The sequence below is a fragment of the Haliotis rubra genome, unplaced genomic scaffold (genome assembly GCF_003918875.1).
Source record: "Haliotis rubra isolate DU_JTF1 unplaced genomic scaffold, ASM391887v1 Scf70, whole genome shotgun sequence".
Lineage (NCBI taxonomy): Eukaryota > Metazoa > Mollusca > Gastropoda > Lepetellida > Haliotidae > Haliotis > Haliotis rubra.
The window spans coordinates 1,635,869-1,657,896 of NW_025767413.1; the positions used below are offsets into that span (position 1 = coordinate 1,635,869).

General features: G+C 42.1%; 1 protein-coding gene across 1 annotated transcript; it reads left to right on the forward strand.

Moving 5' to 3' along the window:
- The first annotated feature begins 38 nt into the window (after positions 1 to 38).
- On the forward strand, positions 39 to 21,718 carry LOC124258779 (mRNA-capping enzyme-like). The gene is made up of 19 exons (XM_046692867.1): positions 39 to 147; positions 883 to 975; positions 2,346 to 2,455; positions 3,084 to 3,187; positions 4,611 to 4,699; positions 10,015 to 10,090; positions 10,871 to 10,901; positions 11,117 to 11,225; positions 13,495 to 13,598; positions 13,877 to 13,980; positions 14,468 to 14,569; positions 15,189 to 15,323; positions 15,954 to 16,026; positions 16,681 to 16,860; positions 18,545 to 18,616; positions 19,121 to 19,221; positions 19,423 to 19,489; positions 20,139 to 20,262; positions 20,678 to 21,718. Exons 2-19 carry the CDS (start codon positions 906 to 908, stop codon positions 20,818 to 20,820), a joined length of 1,794 nt encoding a protein of 597 aa, XP_046548823.1. The 5' UTR covers positions 39 to 147; positions 883 to 905; the 3' UTR covers positions 20,821 to 21,718.
- Positions 21,719 to 22,028: the final 310 nt, after the last annotated feature.

Below are 22,028 nucleotides of genomic sequence, written 5' to 3' on the forward strand. Positions count from 1 at the left end.
GTAAACAGGAAGTAAGAAATTACAAACCAAAACGAGTCTGTCATGGCGCCGATGTGGACGAATCACGCATATCGGCTTGTGAAAAACTGATTACTTAGACCCATATCACAATAATGATGACCTTACGGAGTAAACTGTAACATAGATGTAAGCATCGTCTTTAAGAGCGTAAGCAAAAGTCCCCCGTGCGGCCTGTCTTACAGGCTGTAATATTGTGAAAATGGAGAGTAGTTTACAACAGCATGATCTGTTTCATTCTACTTGTTTTTCTTCATGTTTTAAGCATTAAACAGTTTCTGTCAAACGTTTCTCTTGAATTGATGCCACAAATTTTTTATCAACTTCTTTTATAAACCTTCTACCTAATTACTGTGAAATCAACCCCAGTCAAAAGTTAGTGAATGTAAAATGCAGTAAACAGAAAGAAAGTAAAATCAAGCAAATACACTTCTTATGAGCGCAACACATATGTTTGAAATATTTTTCGAGGACATCCCAGGGGTTTACAGATGATTCATGTTACTACACATGCATTTTGCCAGACACCTAACCATCATCACAAATTGATGCTGATATTGTAGCCTCACATATCTGCTCTATTTTCAGATAACTATAGCAATAATGATCAGGGCCCTTATTCTCGAAACGTTCGTAGACCTAAGACTTCTTAACTTTGATCGTAGCCAATGTGTTAAGAATGGGTTTAAGATGTTCGTAGGGCTACGAACGTTTCGAGAATAGCTAGCCAGATGCAGAAGTTATGCTGCTCGCATTTTAGTCAAAGCCCTCCTACCACATTAAAAATTATTATGGAAAATGCGAAAAAGGTTTTGTGATTGCATGTAAGTCTGTGAAATCTAACCTGGAGCACTGACTTTTCAGTGTTAACTTTTGGAATCTCCATCATGAGTCAGAGACGATGGGAGTTACCTCCTAGATGGCTACACTGTCCAAGGAAGGGTCAGCCTATTGCAGGTAAATAATAAGGAAGATCAGGTCAGCCTATGTCATAGCTAAATTGTCATTTGATGTGCATAGTAGTGACCAGTAAATATCCTCCTCCTCTGAAATGTACATGCAGAGGAAGCAGAGACTTTGTACAAATACCAGTAATAATCAAGGTCTGTTCACACATACATCAGATCTTATCTTACCTTCATGTAAAATACTTTACTTTCATTGGTCAATGACCCTTTAACAAGTTTCCTTGTCACCCCGCTCAGGAGGGTGACAACTGGAAAAAATATTACCTGCTGCCACAGTAACCGCCAAGCTCTCCGATGAGAAGCTGAAGCGCTAATAATCATTTGACGTCATAATATGACGCATTGCGTGCCCGGAGTTCGAAAACCGTTCGATCAGCTGTTTTTGTGTTCACTTTATACAGATTTATTTTTCCGACTTTCACTGCTTTATTTAAGCTATTTTATACATTGAGTGGTTTGCACACTCAACTTAAACATAATTAACCATTTTTACAGCAGTTTTAAGCTTGTCAGTATATGTTTCACTGATTTTAAAAATCCAGTCGAGAGGCAGAGGCCATTTTGTTTACATGTCATATAGTCGGTCGCGATCTTTAACATGAAATAAAATCATGTTTTGTACATTTAACATGGCGGTAAGATAAATATGTTGGATGCTTCTCCCTCAGGTAACACAGTCTGATGTACGCCTTTTTGTAGCAGTGTCATCCCTCGCCTACCGGCTCGAGTGATACTGCTACAAAGAGGCGTACATCAGACTGTGTTACCCTCGAGAGAAGCATACAACTTATACTATCATTTGTTATTTTTGGGGCCTTTGAAAGTAATGAAACATATAATTAAAACATTAAACACCCACTAAACAGGATGCCAATGAAAATCTTCAAATGTTTCCTGTTCTATTTGTTACTACAGTTTCTTAAAGTGAAAGGTAATGAACTCATTGTCTTGTTGTCTCAGAAAGTACAAGGCCAAGAAAGCTAAGTCTCTTTGTCAGTGATTATGACAATGAGGAGTTTCAGTGCTTTAACATGTTTAAAGGCACATGTCCATCTCTGGACATCCTTTTTATTTCTCATGTTTATTTTGCTGTAACTACTAAAATTAATTTGTTGTAACATTTTATAGATGGATTTCTTATCGTGCTTATGAGCATGGCTAGTTTCCTAAAGTTTTCAGAAGCTGAATGTTGGAGGTGTCATACCTTGAAATATCCGTGTTCTAACATTAAATGATTCATGTGTGACTATGACTTTCTTCAACCTCACCGCCACTACTGTGGATTCATGTTAATGATATTTGACAACAATGATTACAAATGTTAATGTTTGCTCAGTATGTTAGTTGTTCATTCAACAGGCAAGTTTCTCCCACTCAAGACACCACTGGACTCAAAGTATGATGATCAAATCCCTGATGAAAATGTATTCAACATACAGATGCTTTTCCTTTCTCTCAAAACATTCAAGGTATGTAGTTTTCATCATGAATACATACCTGTTTGGCTTCTTGAAACAAACCTTTTTTTTCATTTTTCGTTCAACTTTCTGTAGATCATTTAAGACTAGTTTTTTGTGCTTGTCATGTTGAGGACCCATGCTCGATTCCCCACATGGGTACAATGTGTGAAGCCTATTTCTGGTGTTCCCCCACCATGATAAATGATATTGCTGGAATATAGCTAAAGGGGGTGTAAAGCACAACTCACTTGCTCACTAGTTGTTTGTGTAACTTGGCCTTAAATTTGTGGAGAAAACTGTTTGTCACAGTTCATGTACAAGTATATCAATGTCTGTGTCAAATCTGTGACAATTAACTTTGGTCTGTGTGTGAAGCCCATTTCTGGTGTCCCCTGTCATGATATTACTGGACTATTGCTAAAAGCATACTCACCGTCGGTATCCATTGAGCAACAATTGTAATATTTCTCAAATGTAGACTCTGTGTAACACATCTTTGTATTGTGAAATGTTTAGTCAGTATATCGTATCGAAGATGTTTGAAGAATGGGATGACAAACGTTTTTAGTCCATGTGTTTCTTTAAGTATAACGCCTTTTTCAAAGCCATATCAATTACTCATCTTCACTTGTTTCAGACAAAGATGGGGCTACTGATCGACCTGACCAACACAACTAGGTTCTATGACAATAAGGAGGTTGATGCACAGGACTGTAAATACCTCAAGCTACAATGTAAAGGGTGAGTAGGGCTGGACATTCAAACAAATAGATACAAGCTTGTTTGCCAAGTAAAAAGTACAATCTACATACTACATTTGAGTACCACTACCCCAGTATACAAAGCATTTAACATATTTGTTCTCATTCAGTAAGCATCCCCTACCCAAATCCTAGACATAATGTTAATGATCTATATAAGTGCCTCCTATATTAAGAATGCAAATTAACATGACACTCCATGTTTTCTTATGTACAGTGAAGCCTCGTTAATCCGGACGGTTGCGTTTCTCAGTAAATTCGTCCGGATTCCAAATAGTCCGGACTACTGAATCAAGACACAAGTTGCTTCCCTAAGAATTACAAAAACGACACGAATCTGGATAAAACAAATAAGCATTTAATGTAAAGCTTAATTCATCACATCAATAATTTTACCGAGTGACATCCGCATGTTGATCCGACGTGTCTGATCACGTCCTTCCTCAGCACAGGTGAGGTAATGTCTAACAAGCGATCTATTGTAGTATGCCTTGAATGTCCGAATTATTCCTGCATCCATCGGTTGAATATGAGACGTGGTATTTGGTCACATTTCGCAAAGTTAGCGTAGCACACTTGTGACTTGCAGCATTGTCGTAAAAGCAAAATCACTTTTAGTCCACGTGACTGGATCTGTCTGTCAAAGTACATTAACCAATCACAAAACAGCTCACTTGTCATCCACGCCTTTGTTTTGTGGTGTCAATCAAAGTGTAAATGTACAGTATCTTCAGTCGGGAGCTTTTTATGTCTAACTAAAACAACAACCCAGTTGGCCAGTTATTTAAGTAAACATCGCCGGGCGGTGTTGTTACGGTTCGTGAACACGACTTACAGCGTCCGGACTTTGAAGCAATTTACTGTTTATTTTGCTGATTGGTGACAGCTACTTACCGTCCGGTTCCGGAAATTTCCGGATTATCGAGGCAAATTATATAGGCATAGATTGGTAACAAGCTGAAATCGCCCGGGAGGCGAGACATCCGGATTATCGGAGTCCGGACTAACGGGGCTTCACTGTATATTCAGGGAACAATAAGAAGGGGTATATAAGATAAAACCTTTGTTTCATCAATGTTTGAACTAAGTTTGTTCACCTGCTTGTTTTCTGAAAACCAATTGATCCATGAAGATCCGGGTTAGAATTGGTCTTTAGTAACCCATGCTTGTCGTAAGAGGCGCCTAACAGGATTGGGTGGTCAGGCTCGCTGACTTGGTTGAAACAATATTGCTGAGTGCGGCATAAAACTAAACTCACTCACTCACTCACTCACTGAAAACCGATTTCTTTTGTAAGAATTTAGAAAGCACTGCCTTTGACAATTTTGTTAGTGTATGGGTTGTTTATTCTGTGAAATATGGTAATTGATGTTGAAAATGTGGTTATATGTTGTGTGTTTCAGTCGATCAGAGACTCCCACTGTGGAGCAAACACAAGCTTTCTTGGAAGTGTGTCACAGATTTTTATCACAGAAACCTCTGGAAATTATTGGTGAGAATGTTTTACTATTGTAAATATGTCAGATTATAAGCATGTGTCAGTTGATATAAGTAGCACATTAAACAAAGGAACCGATATGTCTGTTTGTATGGTTCTCCTGTCTGTCCTTTGCAGGTTTCTTACTCTTTGTGATTAATGCAGTATTACAGATAGCCAGGGGAGGCAGATCATTAAACCAAAAGGAAATCACATCCCCTCCATTTCAGTATGCAGGGATGTTTAGTTTTCTAAACAGCGCACTTGCTGTGGATTTGGGAAAAGAATCATTGGGTTTTTTTTCTGAAGTTCTTAGATATAATAACATTTCAATCTGTGCAATAAAATATGCCTAAATTTTGAATTCTCTTCATCTTTATTGGTCTTATCAGTGTTAAGTTATCACTACAAAGTTGAAACATTAGAAGCTGTGAAGATCCCGTTAGAATTGGTCTTACGCAACCCATCTTTTGGGTAAGAGGTGACGCAATTGGGTGGTTGGACTCTCAGACCTGGTTGATGCATGTCATTGTTTCCAAAAGAAATGTGATACCCTGGGTTAGAATTGGTCTTCAGCAGAGGCGACTAACGGGATCAGGCTCACTGACTTGGTTACTCATGCTTTTGTGAACTGGATTGTCTGGTCCATAAGATTAGTTACAGACCGCCGCCATACAGCTGGATTCTTTTTCAGAAGAAGTCCTCCTTGGGGTTACATATAAGCATGAAAATGTCCATTTTAAAATACCTACGACAGTTGTATCAATATTTCAGTAAAATATTTTACCAAACAAAAAACTGAGACCACCCCTACAGGGCCCCTCACAGGGCCCCCTGCAGCCAAGAGCAGATAACTCTGGTTGCTTACCTCGTACCTCGCTTTTCATGCTGTCGTTGTCAAGAACGGTTGTGCATGGTCCAGTAGAAGATATGTCTTCGCCTATCTACGAAAAGAGAAATGAGTGAGAAAGAATCGAATTCTGTATGTATGGTTCCTTCTTTTTCGCACGGGCGTTAGCTGGAATCTTCGTATGACTTTTCATTCATGATTTGTTGTCACTTTGTTGGCGTGTTCGCTGTTTCCAGCCATGTGGCAGTCAAGATGGCGGACCGCGTGGTCCCTTCTTTATCCCTTCTGCTGGCTTTGTAAGCCGTTAAAGTCAGGTTGTAAGGTTTTCATATTTCATTACGTAGGTTATGCTTGCCTAAATTCCTCTTTTTCAGCGTTTTTTTTGGTAAGTTATGGTAGAGTGATTCTGTAGCGTGTTCGTTTCGTATCGCTCTCAAATGTTGCTCTTTGTTAGTTATGTGCACAATTAGGCGTCGCTATTGTTGCTTTATGCTAGTATTTTAATAGCCGCAGAGGCTGTGTCAACCTTCAAGGACTCTAAGCCCAACACTTGCCTCTGCTTATCCTTCTGCCGCGGCGAAGGAACCTGTTAAATGGGCTCTGCCATTACAGTCGCGGAAGGGCAAGGACAGAGGCAAGGGCATAGGGCTGTGGCGCCCCACCAGCCTTTTCAGAGGAAGGGGAAGTCAGCCCCGGCTCAGCAATAATTCCTCCGGGGTCTTGTCAGTACCAGATCAAGTAGTTGGAGTACTGCCGACTTCGGGTATCCATTGCCTCATGCCAAATATCCCTGTGGGTGGTCGACTTACTCTCTTCCTGTCGAAATGGGAAAAGGTCACCTCCAATCCCTGGGTCCTGTCCACACTCAGCGAAGGCCACATGCCACAGTGGAAGCGAGACCCACCTCCCTTCTCCGGCCGCTCCGGAGAAGGCAGAGGCACTCTGTGCCGAGGTCCAGTCATTACTGGACAAGGCAGCCATCGAGGTGGTTCCAGTGGGACAGGAAGAGGTGGGTTATAACTCGACCTATTTCCTTGTCACCAGAAAGGACGGAGGGGTGAGACCTATTTTAAATCTCAAAGGTCTGAACGACATGATAGAGGTACCGTCCTTCAAGATGGAGACACTGCGTTCAGTGATGTCATCTGTGGAAAAGGGAGATTGGCTCGGGAGGTGCTATCAGTTTTGTGTGCTCCCCTTCGGCATCTCAACGGCGCCAAGGGTGTTCACCAAACTCATGCTAATTCCAGCGCAGGTAGCCAGGTCACAGGGCAGGGGCTGTCACCCGTACCTAGACGATTGGCTCCTTCGTGCGCTTGCCACTGACTCGAGTCAAGATGTGACACTTTCTGTGATGAGTATACTCACCAAGTTGGGCTGGATTATCAATCTCAAGAAGTCAGAACTGGTTCCCACCCAGGATCTGGTTTACTTGGGAGCAAGATTCGAGAGCAGCGCGAGGTGTAGTCTCCCTGCCTCCGGACAGCGTCACCAAAGTCCAGAGAGGGCCTCAGCTCGGACTGGGCGTGCTGGGCGACCTGTCAGTCTCAGGCCTGTGGTCACAGAGTGAGGCGCAACTGCACTTCAATGTGCGAGAATTTCAGAGCAGTCCGGCTAATGTTCGAACGCTTCCAGGAGCAGGTTCAAAGCCGTGTGGTTTGTCTGGAGATGGACAACCAAACGGCGATGACCTATATCCTGAAGCAGGGCGGTACGGTTTCTACAGGAGGTGTGGCAGTTTCTGCTCTGGTGTGACATACAGGTGATGCCTGTTTATTTCCCCCTGGGGCGGACAACGTTCGAGCAGACGTGCTCTCTCGACGTATCCTGGCCCCGCACGAGTGGATGCTAAATCGGGAGATATAAGGGATTATCTCCCAGTTGTTTGGGTCGTTCCAGGTGGATCTGTTTGCTTCTGGAGGGACGAACCAGATTCCGGTGTTTTGCTCTCGGATCTGAGAGCCATTGCCTCAGAGCTTTCCAGCTCGATTGGATGGACTGGATTCTGTGGGCATTCCCGCCATTATTCCCAAGGTCCTCTCGCGGCTTGCCACCCAACCAGCTCAACTGCTTGTGCTCCTTGCACCTCTTTGGTCGGCTCAAAGCTGGTTTCCGGTGTTTCTGGCTCAGCCTCCTGTACTATTACCCTTTCGACCAGACCTACTATCCAAGAACGGAGCGCCGCACCCGAATCCCAGGATTCAGTGGGTGGCCTGGCCACTGTCCGGAATCTCCTCCAAGCAAGCGGAATTCCTGCACCAGTTGCAGACACAATTCTGGCTTCGCGGAGGGATTCGACAAACATTCAATATGAGGATAATTGGGCCTGTTATACGCGCTGGTGTGTTGACAGAGGGATTCGCAATCCCTTTTCTTCAACTGTAGTTGAAGTGCAGGAGTTTTTACAGTCTTGGTTAGAGGCCGGCTTAGCCACGTCTACTATCCGGTGCTACTCCGCGGCAATCTCTGCCTTCTATGTACCTGCCGACGGTGCTCTCTTGGGGCAGCACCCTCTTGTGCAGCACTTTTTTAGCAGGCGTGGAATCCGTCCGACTGTCCGGCGGATTAGTCCCCCCTGGGACTTGTCAATCGTTCTTGATTGGATGTCTGGTCCTCTCTTTTACGATCTGTCGTCTCTTTCACTCCAACTGTTAAGTTGGAAGGCTGCCTTTCTTGTGGCGGTAACGTCAGGCTGGCTAGTAGGCGATATCCATGCGATGTCAGCGGATCCTGCTCTGACTGTCTTTCACAAAGACAGAGTCAGTATTCAGTTGACAGACTCTTACCGTCCTAAGATCGCAGGTGCCCTTCATATAACGGCGCCTATTGAACTGCCAGCTTTCACTCAGCCTCCATCGTCCGGTACCTCTCTTTGACGCGCTCATGTCTAAGATGTCCGTAAGACTGTCAAGGCTTATATCAAACGAAAGGAAGCAGCTGTTCTGCTGTTATGGCGGTGGTAAGGCTGGTCTTCCGGCGAACAAGCAGACCATATCTAGGTGGCTTGTCTCTGACATTTGTATGACTTACACTCACAAGGGGTTAACTATTCCTGATGGGTTAAAGGCTCGTTCGGTTAGGGCAGAGGCTACATCATAGGCATATGCTGTGGCACTGCCCATTGAAGAGATCTGCTCAGCGGCTCTTTGGAGCCTACCGAGTACGTCCATCCGCCATTATCAACTGGACAAACACTCACAGGAACGTGCTCGGTTTGGCCAGATAGTTCTCACCAGTGGGCAGTGTCGTGACTGTCTAGCCGAATGAGCTTTCGAAGTCACGACTATTTTTACTTCCTGGTGTCGGTTATAAAAATTCCACAATTTATATCGGTGGTGGTATCAGATTGGTGGTGTTTTTTACCGATTTTATTGGCTCTAGCGTTGTTATACGCTATATCCACTGTGTTTCCTCCCTGCACCACGCGTCGCTGGTTTGGGATTATGAGTGAAATATTTAGGACTTGCCCATACATTCCTTCCCATTTTGATGGTTGACGTCTGTCATCATAATTTCGCCAATAGCATATAAGCTAGGCTCCTTCTACCCCGCCTTGCCACGTCCCCGCCTGATTGACATCAGCGGTCATGTGACTCAGTAAGTGTGTTTTTCTCTCTCTCTAGGCTTTGGCTGTGCCTTCGATTAAACTAGAGGGTATGTCAGCCAGACAGAATACCGCTCCCAAATCGCCATTGTTGGGAGTCTGTCTTATGCTTATATGTACCCCAAGGATGACTTCTGAAAACAAATTTTACAAACCTGTAGAGGTTATGAATTCTTTGAAGAAAGTCCTCCTTGGGGTACAGCCACCCACCTCCCCTCATTCTGTCTGACATGTTCAGCATGAAAAGTGAGGTATGAGGTAAGCAGCCAGAGTTATCTGCTCTTGGCTGTAGGGGGCCCTGTGAGGGGCCCTGTAGGGGTGGTCTCACTAAACAAAACAAGATTTTGTTTGGTAAAATATTTTATTGAAATATTGTTACAACTGTCAAAGGTATTTTAAAATGGACATTTTAATGCTTATATGTACCCCAAGGAGGACTTTCTTCAATGAATTCATAACCTCTACAGGTTTGTAAAAATATTGCTGAGTGCGGTTGTAAACAACAAAACAAAACAGAACAAAACAAAATATTGTTTCCAAACAGCATTGATGATGCCTATCATGTCTGTCATTTGACTATCAGGTCCAGACTCAGTTCTCTACTGACCACCGTCATATGACTGGAATATTGGGACTTCAGTGTTACAGAACAAACAAACCTAACATTAGAAAGAACTTTATAACATGAATGGGAAAATGTAATCTGAATCTTTGACATTTGCTTCAGACTTATTGCCAATTATTGGCATCTGAGCATGTCTAAATGAACCCCAAATATGAGGACCAAGTCTCAGCAGTTCCCATGGTTGCGCTGGGTTCCTTGACCCGTTGTGTTGAAGTCTGTAACTGTTGACTCATGTCATGTACTGCATGCAGGTGTCCACTGTACTCACGGCTTCAACAGGACTGGCTTCATGTTGGTGGCGTACCTGGTGGAGAAGATGTCATGGAGGTGAGATGCTTTTATAGTATCGGTGACTGTACAGGCAAAGGGGCAGTGGGTTAGCCCAGTGGGTGGGAGTTTCCACATCACATTTAAGATCAAGGTTCTGTATGTGCTGTGATGTGGCGGGATTGATATTTTGGGCCATGTACCTCACGGAAGCAAGTCCTGAAATGTATAATTTGGTATTTAATAGGGGTGGGTATTGCAGAGAATTTCCATATTGCGATATATTGCGATGCGAAAGCATGTATTGCCATATGTATTGCAATATATTGCATGAAGTATTTTTAAACAAAAACTACTTATAATCGATTTACTTCTTGATTTATAGAGCAAAAACACAACAAAATCACTAGGCTTGATTAAGCTTTAATAACAATTTTTAATCATGATAAAATAACAATGTGAATAATATTTGGCACAAATTAAACAAGGACATATCTGAACATTTCCGAGTGTTACGAAGTTTCCGAATGCAAATCAAAATACCGGTTTTCGATCAGCATATCGCAATATGTATCGTTTTCATGTCTGAACCGGTAAATACCGGTAAACCGTTTATATTGTGCAGCCCTAGTATTTAAGACCCAATCTTAGAACTACTTCCACTGTTGTAGGTAAATTTTGACATATTTCTATCAGTTAGTGTCAGTTTAGTGCTAAGATTTGTTTGAAGCACAAGCTTCAGTGAAAATACAATAAGCATTGATTTTACTAAGGGTGTAATTATTGATATCTGATATCTGACAGTGATTAATGATGGTGACATTGTGTTTTCACTTTCAGTGTAGAGGCAGCTGTTCGAGCTTTTGCACAGGTGAGGCTTGGTGTGATATATGTGATGTTGATTCTGGAAAGCTAAAAATTTACAATTAATACTGTTTCTCCCTTCATCTTAAACGGTAGAAAATTGGAACTGTTGAGCTTAAACTGTAGAAGGTTGGCGAAGATCAAATAAACAACCTGTTCCAACCTTGTAACCTATTCTGCTTCTGCCTAAAATCATTTTGATAATGCATGTCAAAATTGTAGGCACGCCCCCCTGGCATCTACAAGCAAGACTACTTGAATGAACTGTTTGAGCGTTATGGAGACAAGGAGGACACACCCTCTGCCCCACCCCTCCCTGACTGGTGTTTGGGTGAGTCTTCTGAATTGGTCTCTTGGTGGAACATTTCAAACTACTCTTTATTTAGAGAAAAGAGCATGTGCTGGCTTGGTGTCTCGGTAGCTGCAAGCCTGCAGTGCAGAGTTGCCTCCCTTAGTTGTGCCAGAAACCTGTGGTCATGGGTTTTGATTTCCAAATTCATCCTGATCATGTTTTTGAAAGTTTGTCAGCACCATACTCGATAATCTCCAGGGTATACGTTACGATAAATCTCCACTAGTACCCTGGATTCATCTATGGCTCGGCCCGATAATTTATTACCTCCCTTTGCTGACTCCGCATTCTCACAGTAGCCAATCAGCTAAGCTGCTGTTACAACTGAGCTTGCCAGTGTCAACAAAGATAGCGATTGCAGCTGTGAAGGTTTGTTCGCAGAGCGACTCAGATTTTTGGGGAAATCATGCAGACAAAATGACAGGTCTGAAATCTTAAAAAATATATGCAAGAACTCCTTCTACCTCTTTCAGAGTACCCTGCAACAATTGTGTTGCCAAGTTTAATCGTTTAGATAAAAGAAGCGAAATTGAGTTGTGATTGTTACGCTCAACATCCCAGCGTAGACACCTGATTGGATAAAAAGCCAGCCAAGGGAGGTAATAAAATCACCTGGCCGAGCCGTAGATGCATTCAGGGTATAGAGGAGATTTATTGGAACTTATACCCAGGAGATCGAGGATGACCCAAGGTAAGACTTTTATTATCTATGGCTTCTATCGCATATCAAGCTGAGATGCTGTGATATACCTAATGTACTACACAAATCTCACTCATACAACATTGAAAAGAAATAGATAATCACCAGGGCTGTTGTTGGACAGTATTATCTGTGGTGCTTGATTTCATGTGTCATAATCAGTTTACTGAATACCTTTTGATGAAAGACTGTGCCTTGTCTGATATCATGGTAGTGTCTGATGCCATGCTTATGTCTGTTGTCATGGTTGTGTCTGATGTCATGGTATTGTTTGGTATCATGGTTATGCTTGATGTCATGGTAGTGTTTGATGTCACGGTAGTGCATGATGTCATGGTAGTGCTTGATGTCATGGTGGTGTTTGATGTCATGGTTGGGTCTGATGCCATGGTAAAATGGTTGTGTCTGCCAGGTGATGTTTGATGTCATGGTAGTGCAGGATGTCATGGTAATGTTTGATGTCATGGTAGTGCTTGATGTCATGGCTGATATGCCATGGTAGTGCTTGATATCATGGATGAGATATGGTAGTGCTTGATGTCATGGCTGAGATGTCATGGTAGTGCTTGATGTCATGGCTGAGATGTCATGGTAGTGCTTGATGTCATGGCTGAAATGTCATGGTAGTGCTTGATGTCATGGCTGAGATGTCATGGTAGTGCTTGATGTCATGGCTGAGATGTCATGTTAGTGCTTGATGTCATGGCTGAGATGTCATGGTAGTGCTTGGTGTCATGGCTGAGATGTCATGGTAGTGTTTGGTGTCATGGCTGAGATGTCATGATAGTGTTTGAGGTCATGGCTGAGATGTCATGTTAGTGCTTGATGTCATGGCTGAGATGTCATGGTAGTGTTTGATGTCATGGCTGAGATGTCATGTTAGTGCTTGATGTCATGGCTGAGATGTCATGGTAGTGTTTGATGTCATGTCTGAGATGTCATGTTAGTGCTTGATGTCATGGCTGAGATGTCATGGTAGTGCTTGGTGTAATGGCTAAGATGTCATGGTAGTGTTTGATGTCATTGCTGAGATGTCATGGTAGTATTTCAACTTTGATGACATGTCTGAGATGTCATGATAGTGTTATATTGTATTGTCTTGTATAGTTAAAATGTTTTAGATTTAGTTACTAGTTTTAAATTTCTAACTGTGATAATCTAGTTGTTGTACTGTCCTTCGTCAACAGGTTTTATAATTTACCTTTAATTTATATTAATGTATAACTTGATTTAGTCACAGTATGGCTGAAATATTGCCAAAGTGACTTTAAATTTTAACTCACTCATGATAGTGTTTGATGTCATGGCTGAGATGTCATGGTAGTGCTTGATGTCATTGCTGTCATGGTAGTGTTTCAACTTTGATGTCATGTCTGAGATGTCATGATAGTGTTTGATGTCATGGCTGATATGTCATGGTAGTGTTTGATGCCATTGCTGAGATGTCATGGTAGGGTTTGATGCCATGGCTGAGATGCCATGGTAGTGCTAGTTTTGACGTGAGGCTTTAGACACACACTATCTTAAGGTTTTCACCTTTCTCCTCAGAATATGACGACAGTGTTGATGATGATGGGAATAGCATGAACAATCAGTCAGAAACCTCCAGACAGAACGGTTCTGGCAAACGAAGACGAGAATTCAACAAAAAGGTGAGTTAAATCCTTAGCAGATTTCTCATCTTCAATAAAGTAGGCTTTCCTTCTGTTGCTTACAGTAACACATCCAGGACTGCCTCTGAACAGGCCAGTTTTTGTGGTTCAGAAAAAATCCATAATTTGAGTAATTTTCAAATCTTACAGTTTATTGAACTGCACCATTTCATTTTGTTACAGGATGTCATACTTCCTGTAAGGACCTTTTGAAATTTATGATTTGGGGTACCCTGGAGACCCAGTTTTGTAAATCAAAGTAAAACATGTCATTGCAGGATGCCAAGTTTATGGAGGGTGTGTCAGGGGTGTTGCATGTGACGATGCAGCCACGGCTGTCACAGATACAGCAGAATGTCCAGCGGATGTGTGACTGGTCAAGGTAGGAAACTGCTACAACTGGGATGTATTCATCAGATTATGTATATATCTTTCCTAGTGGGTGAGGCCCAGTATGTTGAGGTGAGGTGAGGTTAAATTGGGTTTAACGTCGTTCTTGAGAATATTTCGCTCATATGACGATGTGCATGCGTGTATGTGTAGGTGCGGCTGCTTGTACTAGCCCAGACTGAAGCTGGTTTTATAGTGCTAGCCCACTGAGATACCATGCCGCAGTGAAGCATGAATACCCCACTCAGACACATTATACTGACTCTGAGCCGACCAGTCCTTGATGTACCCATTAATGCCGAGCACCAGGCAGGGACCAACAAGTACCATATTTTAACATCTTTTGGTATGACGCGGTGGGATCGAACCCGCGACCTTCCGCTCTCCAGGCGGACGCTCTAACCACTACACCACGGAGGCGGTCCCAGTATGTTGAAGCAAAGCTGTATGGCTGTATCAGGTGTGAGTTTGTGTTGCAGTAACGGATTTCCTGGCTCCCAGCCTGTGTCAATGGACATCAACAACCTTGACTTCATTAGGAAGAAACCATACAAGGTCAGCTGGAAGGCAGACGGAACAAGGTGAATATTGTGGATGTTTTGTGCGTACTGATTAACAGTATCAATTATTGCAGTTGTTTAGGGACTGATCATTCAAGTTGTCTCAGAGCAGAAGTTATTGTGCTGCAGCACTTTCTACAGTTGCTTCAGAGGGCTCTGAGGCAACGAAGGGACTGTAGTCGTCGTATCAGGGTAAATATATAATAGATAACGAGGGCAGTGAGGTCGCCCAGTGGTGAAAGTGTTTGCTGATCTTGGTTGCAACCCGGGTTGGAGTCCCCACATCAGTTCAATGTGCGAAGCCCATTTTTGGTGTCCCTCCCATCATGATATTCCTGGAATATTCCTAAAAGTGCTGAAAACCATCCTTACTCATTTATGCATTATTATGTAATGAGGGTGAAATCCTTTGTTCATGAAACATATAGCACAACAGGTGATAGACGAACAAGAGATATGACAAGTTTTTAATTACCATCAAGTCTGAGTAATTAACAAGGTACAGGCACACATGCTTTAGTTATGTAACATGCAGAAACACTCACAGGGGATGTTGTCTTTTGTCGTCAATATGTCCCAAAATGTGACATTACTAAAGCCTGTGGAGTGTCTGGTACAAGTTCCCTGCTGTGTATTTCAGGTACATGATGTTCATTGATGGTGTAGATGAAGTGTTTATGGTGGATCGAGACAATGCAGTGTTTCATGTGCCTCACCTACAGTTCCCCAAGAGGAAGGACCTTAACGCACATTTGAGGGAAACATTACTGGATGGGTAACACCTTTATCATTTTATATTGCCAGACATGATTGACAACAGTAAAGGCAAGAAATCAGATGACAGCTTCTGTGTTCTATTATGATATAACGTTTCAATACAGTTCCTCATACTGCTGTCAAGCTAATGTGAATAATGATATTCGAATCGGATAGTGATGATGATTTTTAGGGGGGTTTCCCATTTTGTTCTGGGGAGCTAGGGGGTCATCAACTCATGTTCAGATCGCATGATCGTACTAGGGGGTCATCAATTTTGTACATAAAAATATGTTTAAAATTATGCTTAGAAATAATGGAAGGGGAGGGGGGGTCATTGATTTTGTACGACATGCAGGGGGTCACTTATTTTGTACATAAATATTAGGGGGGGTCATTCACATTGTACATGCTTCTCCATAAAAATCATCACCCCCCCAAGCCATAAATTATGAACAGTCCCTAATAACTGATATTTCATTTCATGCTCCACTGGAAAACATATTTCCTTCCTCCAGTTTCAGTATTTAGGAATATGTCAAAGTGCAAACAAAGATTTATTCAAATTTCAAATGATCTTGATGACATGTGTTTACAGGTAGACATGACGGCAAATAGTGCTGAACATTTGGGTATTGATTATGTTGCAGGAGATGATTTTAGACAAGGTAGAGGACAAGACTGTGCCAAGATATCTTGTATATGATATCATTAAATTTGAGGTGAGTAACAACTGATTTCTTCACCTAGTTTACCAGCTGCTTTAATAGAGTTTCCACTCCAAGAAGTTAAAGAATTTGTTTTACAGCAACCCATGCTTGTCTTAAGAGGCAACTATAACATGATCTGATAGTCAGGCTAACTGACATGGTTGTGGTGTGTCATTGTATCCCAAATACACAGATCAATACTCATGATGTCAGTCACGGAATTGTCTGGTCTGGACTTTACAGACTGTCATCATACAGCTGGAATATTGCTGAGTGGGGTGTTCAACAAACTTCTGCTTATGCAGGGGAAAATCCTGAAAATTCATTTTTAATATGAACAGCAGTTTGAATATTAACCAGATATATCTCAATAAATGGTTCATGTTGGCATGTTAAATTCTGACATCTGGGTAGCAAGCATCATGGAAAATATTGATGATGCCTGCCAAAGCAGTTGTAATTCCACAAATATCAAGGATTTCATGATTGTAAGCTAACAAAAGCTCTGCATTTACTTATGTATACAATGAAATTCTGACATCTGGGTAGCAAGCATCATGAAAGATATTGATGATGCCTGACAAGGCAGTTGTAATTTCACAAAATTTCATGATAGTAACTAACAAAAGCTCTGCATTCACTTATGACTACAATGTTTCCTGTCAGGGTCAAGATGTTGGAAAGACAGATTTTGACCGGCGATTGTTATGCATACAGAAGGAAATAATTAGTCCACGACATGCAAAGATACAACAGGGCATGCTGGACAAGACTAAGGAGCCATTTAGTGTGAGAGCCAAGCCGTCTCAGCCAAGATTGGGATGTGACCATGTGGTATGCTGGGAGGTGATGTGTCAAAGGTATCTCAGCCGGGTCAGGTGGTATCCTCAGGGATGAGGGGTTAGGTGGTATCTCCAGCAGGTCAGGTGGTATCTCAGCCAGGGGTCAGGTGGTATCTCAGCCGGGTCAGGTGGTATCTCAGCCGGGGTCAGGTGGTATCTCAGCAGGGGTCAGGTGGTATCAGCAGGATTCAGGTGGTATCTCAGCTGGGGTCAGGTGGTATCCCAGCAGGGGTCTCAGCAGCAGGGGTCAGGTGGTATCTCAGCCGGGTCTCAGCAGGGGTCAGGTGGTATCTCCAGCCGGGTCAGGTGGTATCTCAGCAGGGGTCAGGTGGTATCTCAGCCGGGTCAGGTGGGCAGGGGTCAGGTGGTATCTCAGCCGGGTCAGGTGGTATCTCAGCCGGGTCAGGTGGTATCTCAGCAGGGGTCAGGTGGTATCTCATCTCAGCAGGGGTCAGGTGGTCAACAGGGTCAGGTGGGGGGTCAGGTGGTATCTCAGCAGCAGGGGTCAGGTGGTATCTCAGCAGGGGTCAGGTGGGTCAGCAGGGTCAGGTGGTATCTCAGCAGGGGTCAGGTGGTATCTCAGCAGGTGGGATCTCAGGGGTCAGGTGGTATCTCAGCAGGGGTCAGGTGGTATCTCAGCAGGGGTCAGGTGGTATCTCAGCAGGGGTCAGGTGGTATCTCAGCAGGGGTCAGGTGGTATCTCAGCAGGGTCAGGTGGTATCTCAGCAGGGGTCAGGTGGTATCAGCTCAGCCGGGTCAGGTGGTATCTCAGCAGGGGTCAGGTGGTATCTCAACAGGGGTCAGGTGGTATCTCAGCAGGGGTCAGGTGGTATCTCTGCAGGAGTCAGGTGGTATCTCAACAGGGGTCAGGTGGTACTGGTGAAGTGTACATGTGAGGAGATATCAGAAAGTATAGAGCTTGGCATATGCTAAGTGTGACATGGACTATTATTATCCTGTATTTGTTTGATCACCCTTCACAATCTGGTGTTCTTCAGTCCAGTGACTTGCTCATAAGGTACCCTACTTCTTAGTTTTGAATTGGACTAAACTGATCAAGATTGTTATCTTTGTTGGTCAGTCTCAAAGAATATTGATGAATACCTACTTCTGTTTATTGTGAGGCAGCCCATTGAAAATGAATTAAGTATCACTGCTTCAGTGTTGTAATCTGTCAGATCTTTGTTAATCACAAGCCTTCCATTTCAAATGAAATTTAAGGGATGATTATTTTGCTCTATTCCCACATTTAGTCACCAGAAAGAGACACAGAAAGAGAGCATTTGTGTGTGATACAATGTGTTATCAACTTACTCTTATCAAGAATACATTTATGCCTGTTTTCTTTGCTTGTTTTATGAATATTTTAAAGGGACCTTGTATTGTTGTGTGAAAGATTTGCTTCTAATTTTACACTAAACAAATATGAGTGAAATTAGTAACCAATTTAGCTTGTCGTTTTGACAAACAGTTATTGTGAGAAGGTGACTAATTAAGACTTGAATGACACAATTTTGTTTGTTTCCCAGTAGTCATTATGTGATCAGCATTGGAAACTTACAATGTTGTTTCATCCAAGTCACTACTTATATTACAAAAGTTTTGAAAGATGCTTTCATTATGTGGATTAGTGACCAAAAGAAGGTTTGTGTATTGTGTTGCTGTATAAAGTCGTACCTCATTTCCAGCTCCTTGATGGGAAATTCACCAAGGAAGTGAGCCATGAAGTTGATGGTTTGGTGTTCCAGCCTGGATCTGATGTGAGTTGATGCTGATGTTGTTACATCATGTGTATAAAGTCATTCAATTGTCTTCTTGGGTTTTCTTGGGTAGTAATGTCCGTTATGTTATTTGCATGCGTGCCCGTGCAGCATTCTATACAAGTGGCCTTATTAATGGTGATGAAATGTTTCATTTCTTCTTCTTGATGGCTATTACCTTCTCCACTCCTCAGTCATATTTCTCCCTCTTCTCTTCCTCCTTGTTTTTCTCCAGCTCTTATCTATATCCTTTAGCTCACCCTTTTTCACTCTCTGTGTCCATCTTCTTCTCCTTGTTGCTTTTCCTGAAACTTTTTCTGCTCCTTCTTGTCCGTCTCCTAGCCACCTTATTTTTATGTTATCACCATGAACAGATTTTTGGCAATAGTTTGAGATGTGGTTGGTAAATGTATACTGAATATATGTCATAAGAGATTCTTTTTGGTTTAGTATTTGGTTTGGGTAAAATGTAAGGATTTTAGCGATGAAAATATTGTATTACAGCCATACAACCCTGGTAGATGTCATGACGTTCTCAAGTGGAAGCCCCCAAGCATGAACTCTGTTGATTTCCGGTTGAAAATAGTCAAAGAAAACAGACCAGGGTAGGTTAATAAAACAGCTGATTCAAATGGACTGATAGTCATCAAGAGTGAAAATGTAAAATGTACCTGGCCTTCGGTTAGTAGAAATTTTGTGTGTATTATTAGTTTCAGGCATCTATTTATCAATAGTAGGATGAAAAGAGCTGAAAAATTGTCAACGTTGTAATGCTATGTAAACAGTCCTGAAATTCCCTTCTGCAGAATGCTGCCTGAAACTAAAGGCTACCTGTACGTGGGCAGCTTAGACCAGCCATTCTCAGCCATGAAGGTGAGTATCCATTGAAGTACTTTAACCCTGCCCTACTGCCAGGCTGTCACAAGTATTGCTGACTTGCAAGATCAGCATTGTGTGTTTGCAGATTTCACCATGGTGTTGAATAGTTCAAGTAGGGGGAGCTAGGGGGAGTGATGATGATTTTTATGGAGAAGCATGTACAATGTGAATGAACCCCCCTAAGATTTATGTACAAAGTAAGTGACCCCTCCTGGCATGTCATGTACAAAATCAATGACCCCCTCACTTGCCATAATTGATAAGCATAATTTTTAAAATATTTTCATGTACAAAATAGCTGACCCCCCCCTAGAACGTGTGTACAAAATTGATGACAAACCCCCATCTTCCCAGAACAAAATGGATGGCAAACACCCCCACCCCCAAATCACCATTCTTTCTCTCTTTTCTCTCTCTCTCTCCTCTAAGTTATTATTAAAGTCACAATGCATAATATTTGCAAGGCATTCATGTTGGCATGCTGAATGTCATGTTTTCAAGTTAAGTTTGAACAAATATAATAGTTATCGAGAAGTATTCCAAGAAGTACGGCACAATGATAGGTCTTCAAAAATAATACTTAGCAATGTGTTTCATCCGATCAGACTCACAAATATTCACATTGGTTTTTCCATGTTTTCAGCTGAACAAAGAACTGAAAAGTTTGGACAACAAAATCATTGAGTGTTCCTGGGATGGAAAAGAATGGAAGTTCATGCGCCAGAGAACTGACAAATCTTTCCCTAATGCATACAGCACAGCCATGGGTGAGTGAGTCTGTGAGACTGCTACAATGGGAGGCATTTACTCCTACCTCAGAAATGTGGAATCATTTCAGTAGGCACCATGAATGTTTATATTGTTTTTAACATAATAATTACTTGAACATTTTTAATGTAATTTCAACTTGTGTTCTTCTATTGTGATGATTGATCTGTAATTGGGAGATGGGAACCTTTTGGCCTGTGGCCAGTCTAGGAGAGGTCTCAAAACACACTTCAGTATTACCAAATTCAATATTTTAGGGGGGCTGCGCCGTTTTTTGTGCTTTGACATTCTCATGTCTGCAGTTAACACTGGGTTGTATTTCCTTACAAACATACATGTGGTGCATATGGTCATTCTCTTATATGACATTCCAATCCGTACACTGCCTTACTTAAGTGTTTGTGTTCCCTACAGGTGTCTGTGAGAGTATTCGTAGGCCGGTGACAAAAGAAATCTTGATACACACCATAGAGAGAGAGAGGTGGACACCCCCGGGGTCAGGCCATTCCTCGGACAGAGACTTGATGCCCCCTCCTGCCAAGATGCCCAGACACTGATATGAACTGTGATTTGTGTCTGGGTGGATGTGTGTGTTTACTGTGTCAAATAACAACAATGTGCAACTGGTGAATCACTTCAGTGGAGTGTGACTGTCACAACAAATGATGGTGGGCGGTCTGGTCATGGAGAATTATTAGGCACCAACCACAGCTTGTGCCGACCAGTTCAGAGATGAAATGCCCACCAAGAACATGCTAGTGAAGGATCAGCAGAATGTGACAGTACAAGCAGTGTGTAACTAAGTCATCTTGGCTCTTTGGACTTGGACCTAACAGTCCGTAGTCAGCTGTCTCCTCTGATGATGCACTGACATAGAAGTAAACTGTGTTTCCCATGGGCCTAGACTGATAAAATCAGTCATCTAGGATCTGTTTCTACAATAACATGATAATTATTATGTGTGGGTAGTCACGAAGGAATAACAACCTGCTGAAACAATGGTCATAACACACCTTATTGGTGTTACTTGATGTAATGTTCAACAAAGTGTATCTTTAATCCTTCCCAGTGCTGTTATCTTGTATGGGTTCTCCAAGCTGTTCTTTAAAGTGTTGGAAACAACTTTATTCTGTGTAGGATGAAGTTATTTGCACAGTTCCCAGCTCTCTCTCATCTGTTGTGTCCAATATGTTTAATGTTAAAACCACTGCCATGTTCACTGCTGCCACGTGTCTCCTAATGTGTGTAGACAGGAGGGAAATACCTTTCAGTGTGTAGTTTGATTTTAGACAATGCCAAGATGAGGTGAAAGTCATTTTGTGTACATATTAGTTTACCAGATGTTGTATGTATTATATTCATCTGTACATTGACTTTGGTTTCCTAACATTGGTAGGACAGTTGATTCATGAAGATACTGCTTTAGATGATCCTTTTGTTGGATCCCAAACACGACTTAATGTAACTGGAAATTCTTGACAAAACAAAAGCAGAAATGCATAGCTGTCAAATGACATGAAATATCTCTTCGAAATGTGAGAATCTGTAATGTATTCAAGTAAAATAATGCACAGATACACGGACATTCCTTAGATAAAATGAGCTATACCGGAAAACATAAGCTAGGGATCATGAAGAATTTGGGGGCTATGTTTTATGCTTATTCTTTATCACAAAAAAATACCCCCTAAGCATTCATGAGCCCTAAGTTTGTTTGTTCAGTATATATATAGTCTTTTTGAGTATTGTGGCGATTTCAAAGGAT

Coding starts and splice junctions, on each gene's coding strand:
- LOC124258779 (XM_046692867.1), top strand. CDS start 906: ATGAGTCAGAGACGATGGGAGTTACCTCCTAGATGGCTACACTGTCCA. Junction 15,324..15,953: donor AGGGAAACATTACTGGATGG/GTAACACCTTTA, acceptor GATTATGTTGCA/GGAGATGATTTTAGACAAGG. Junction 19,490..20,138: donor AGCCATTCTCAGCCATGAAG/GTGAGTATCCAT, acceptor CCATGTTTTCAG/CTGAACAAAGAACTGAAAAG.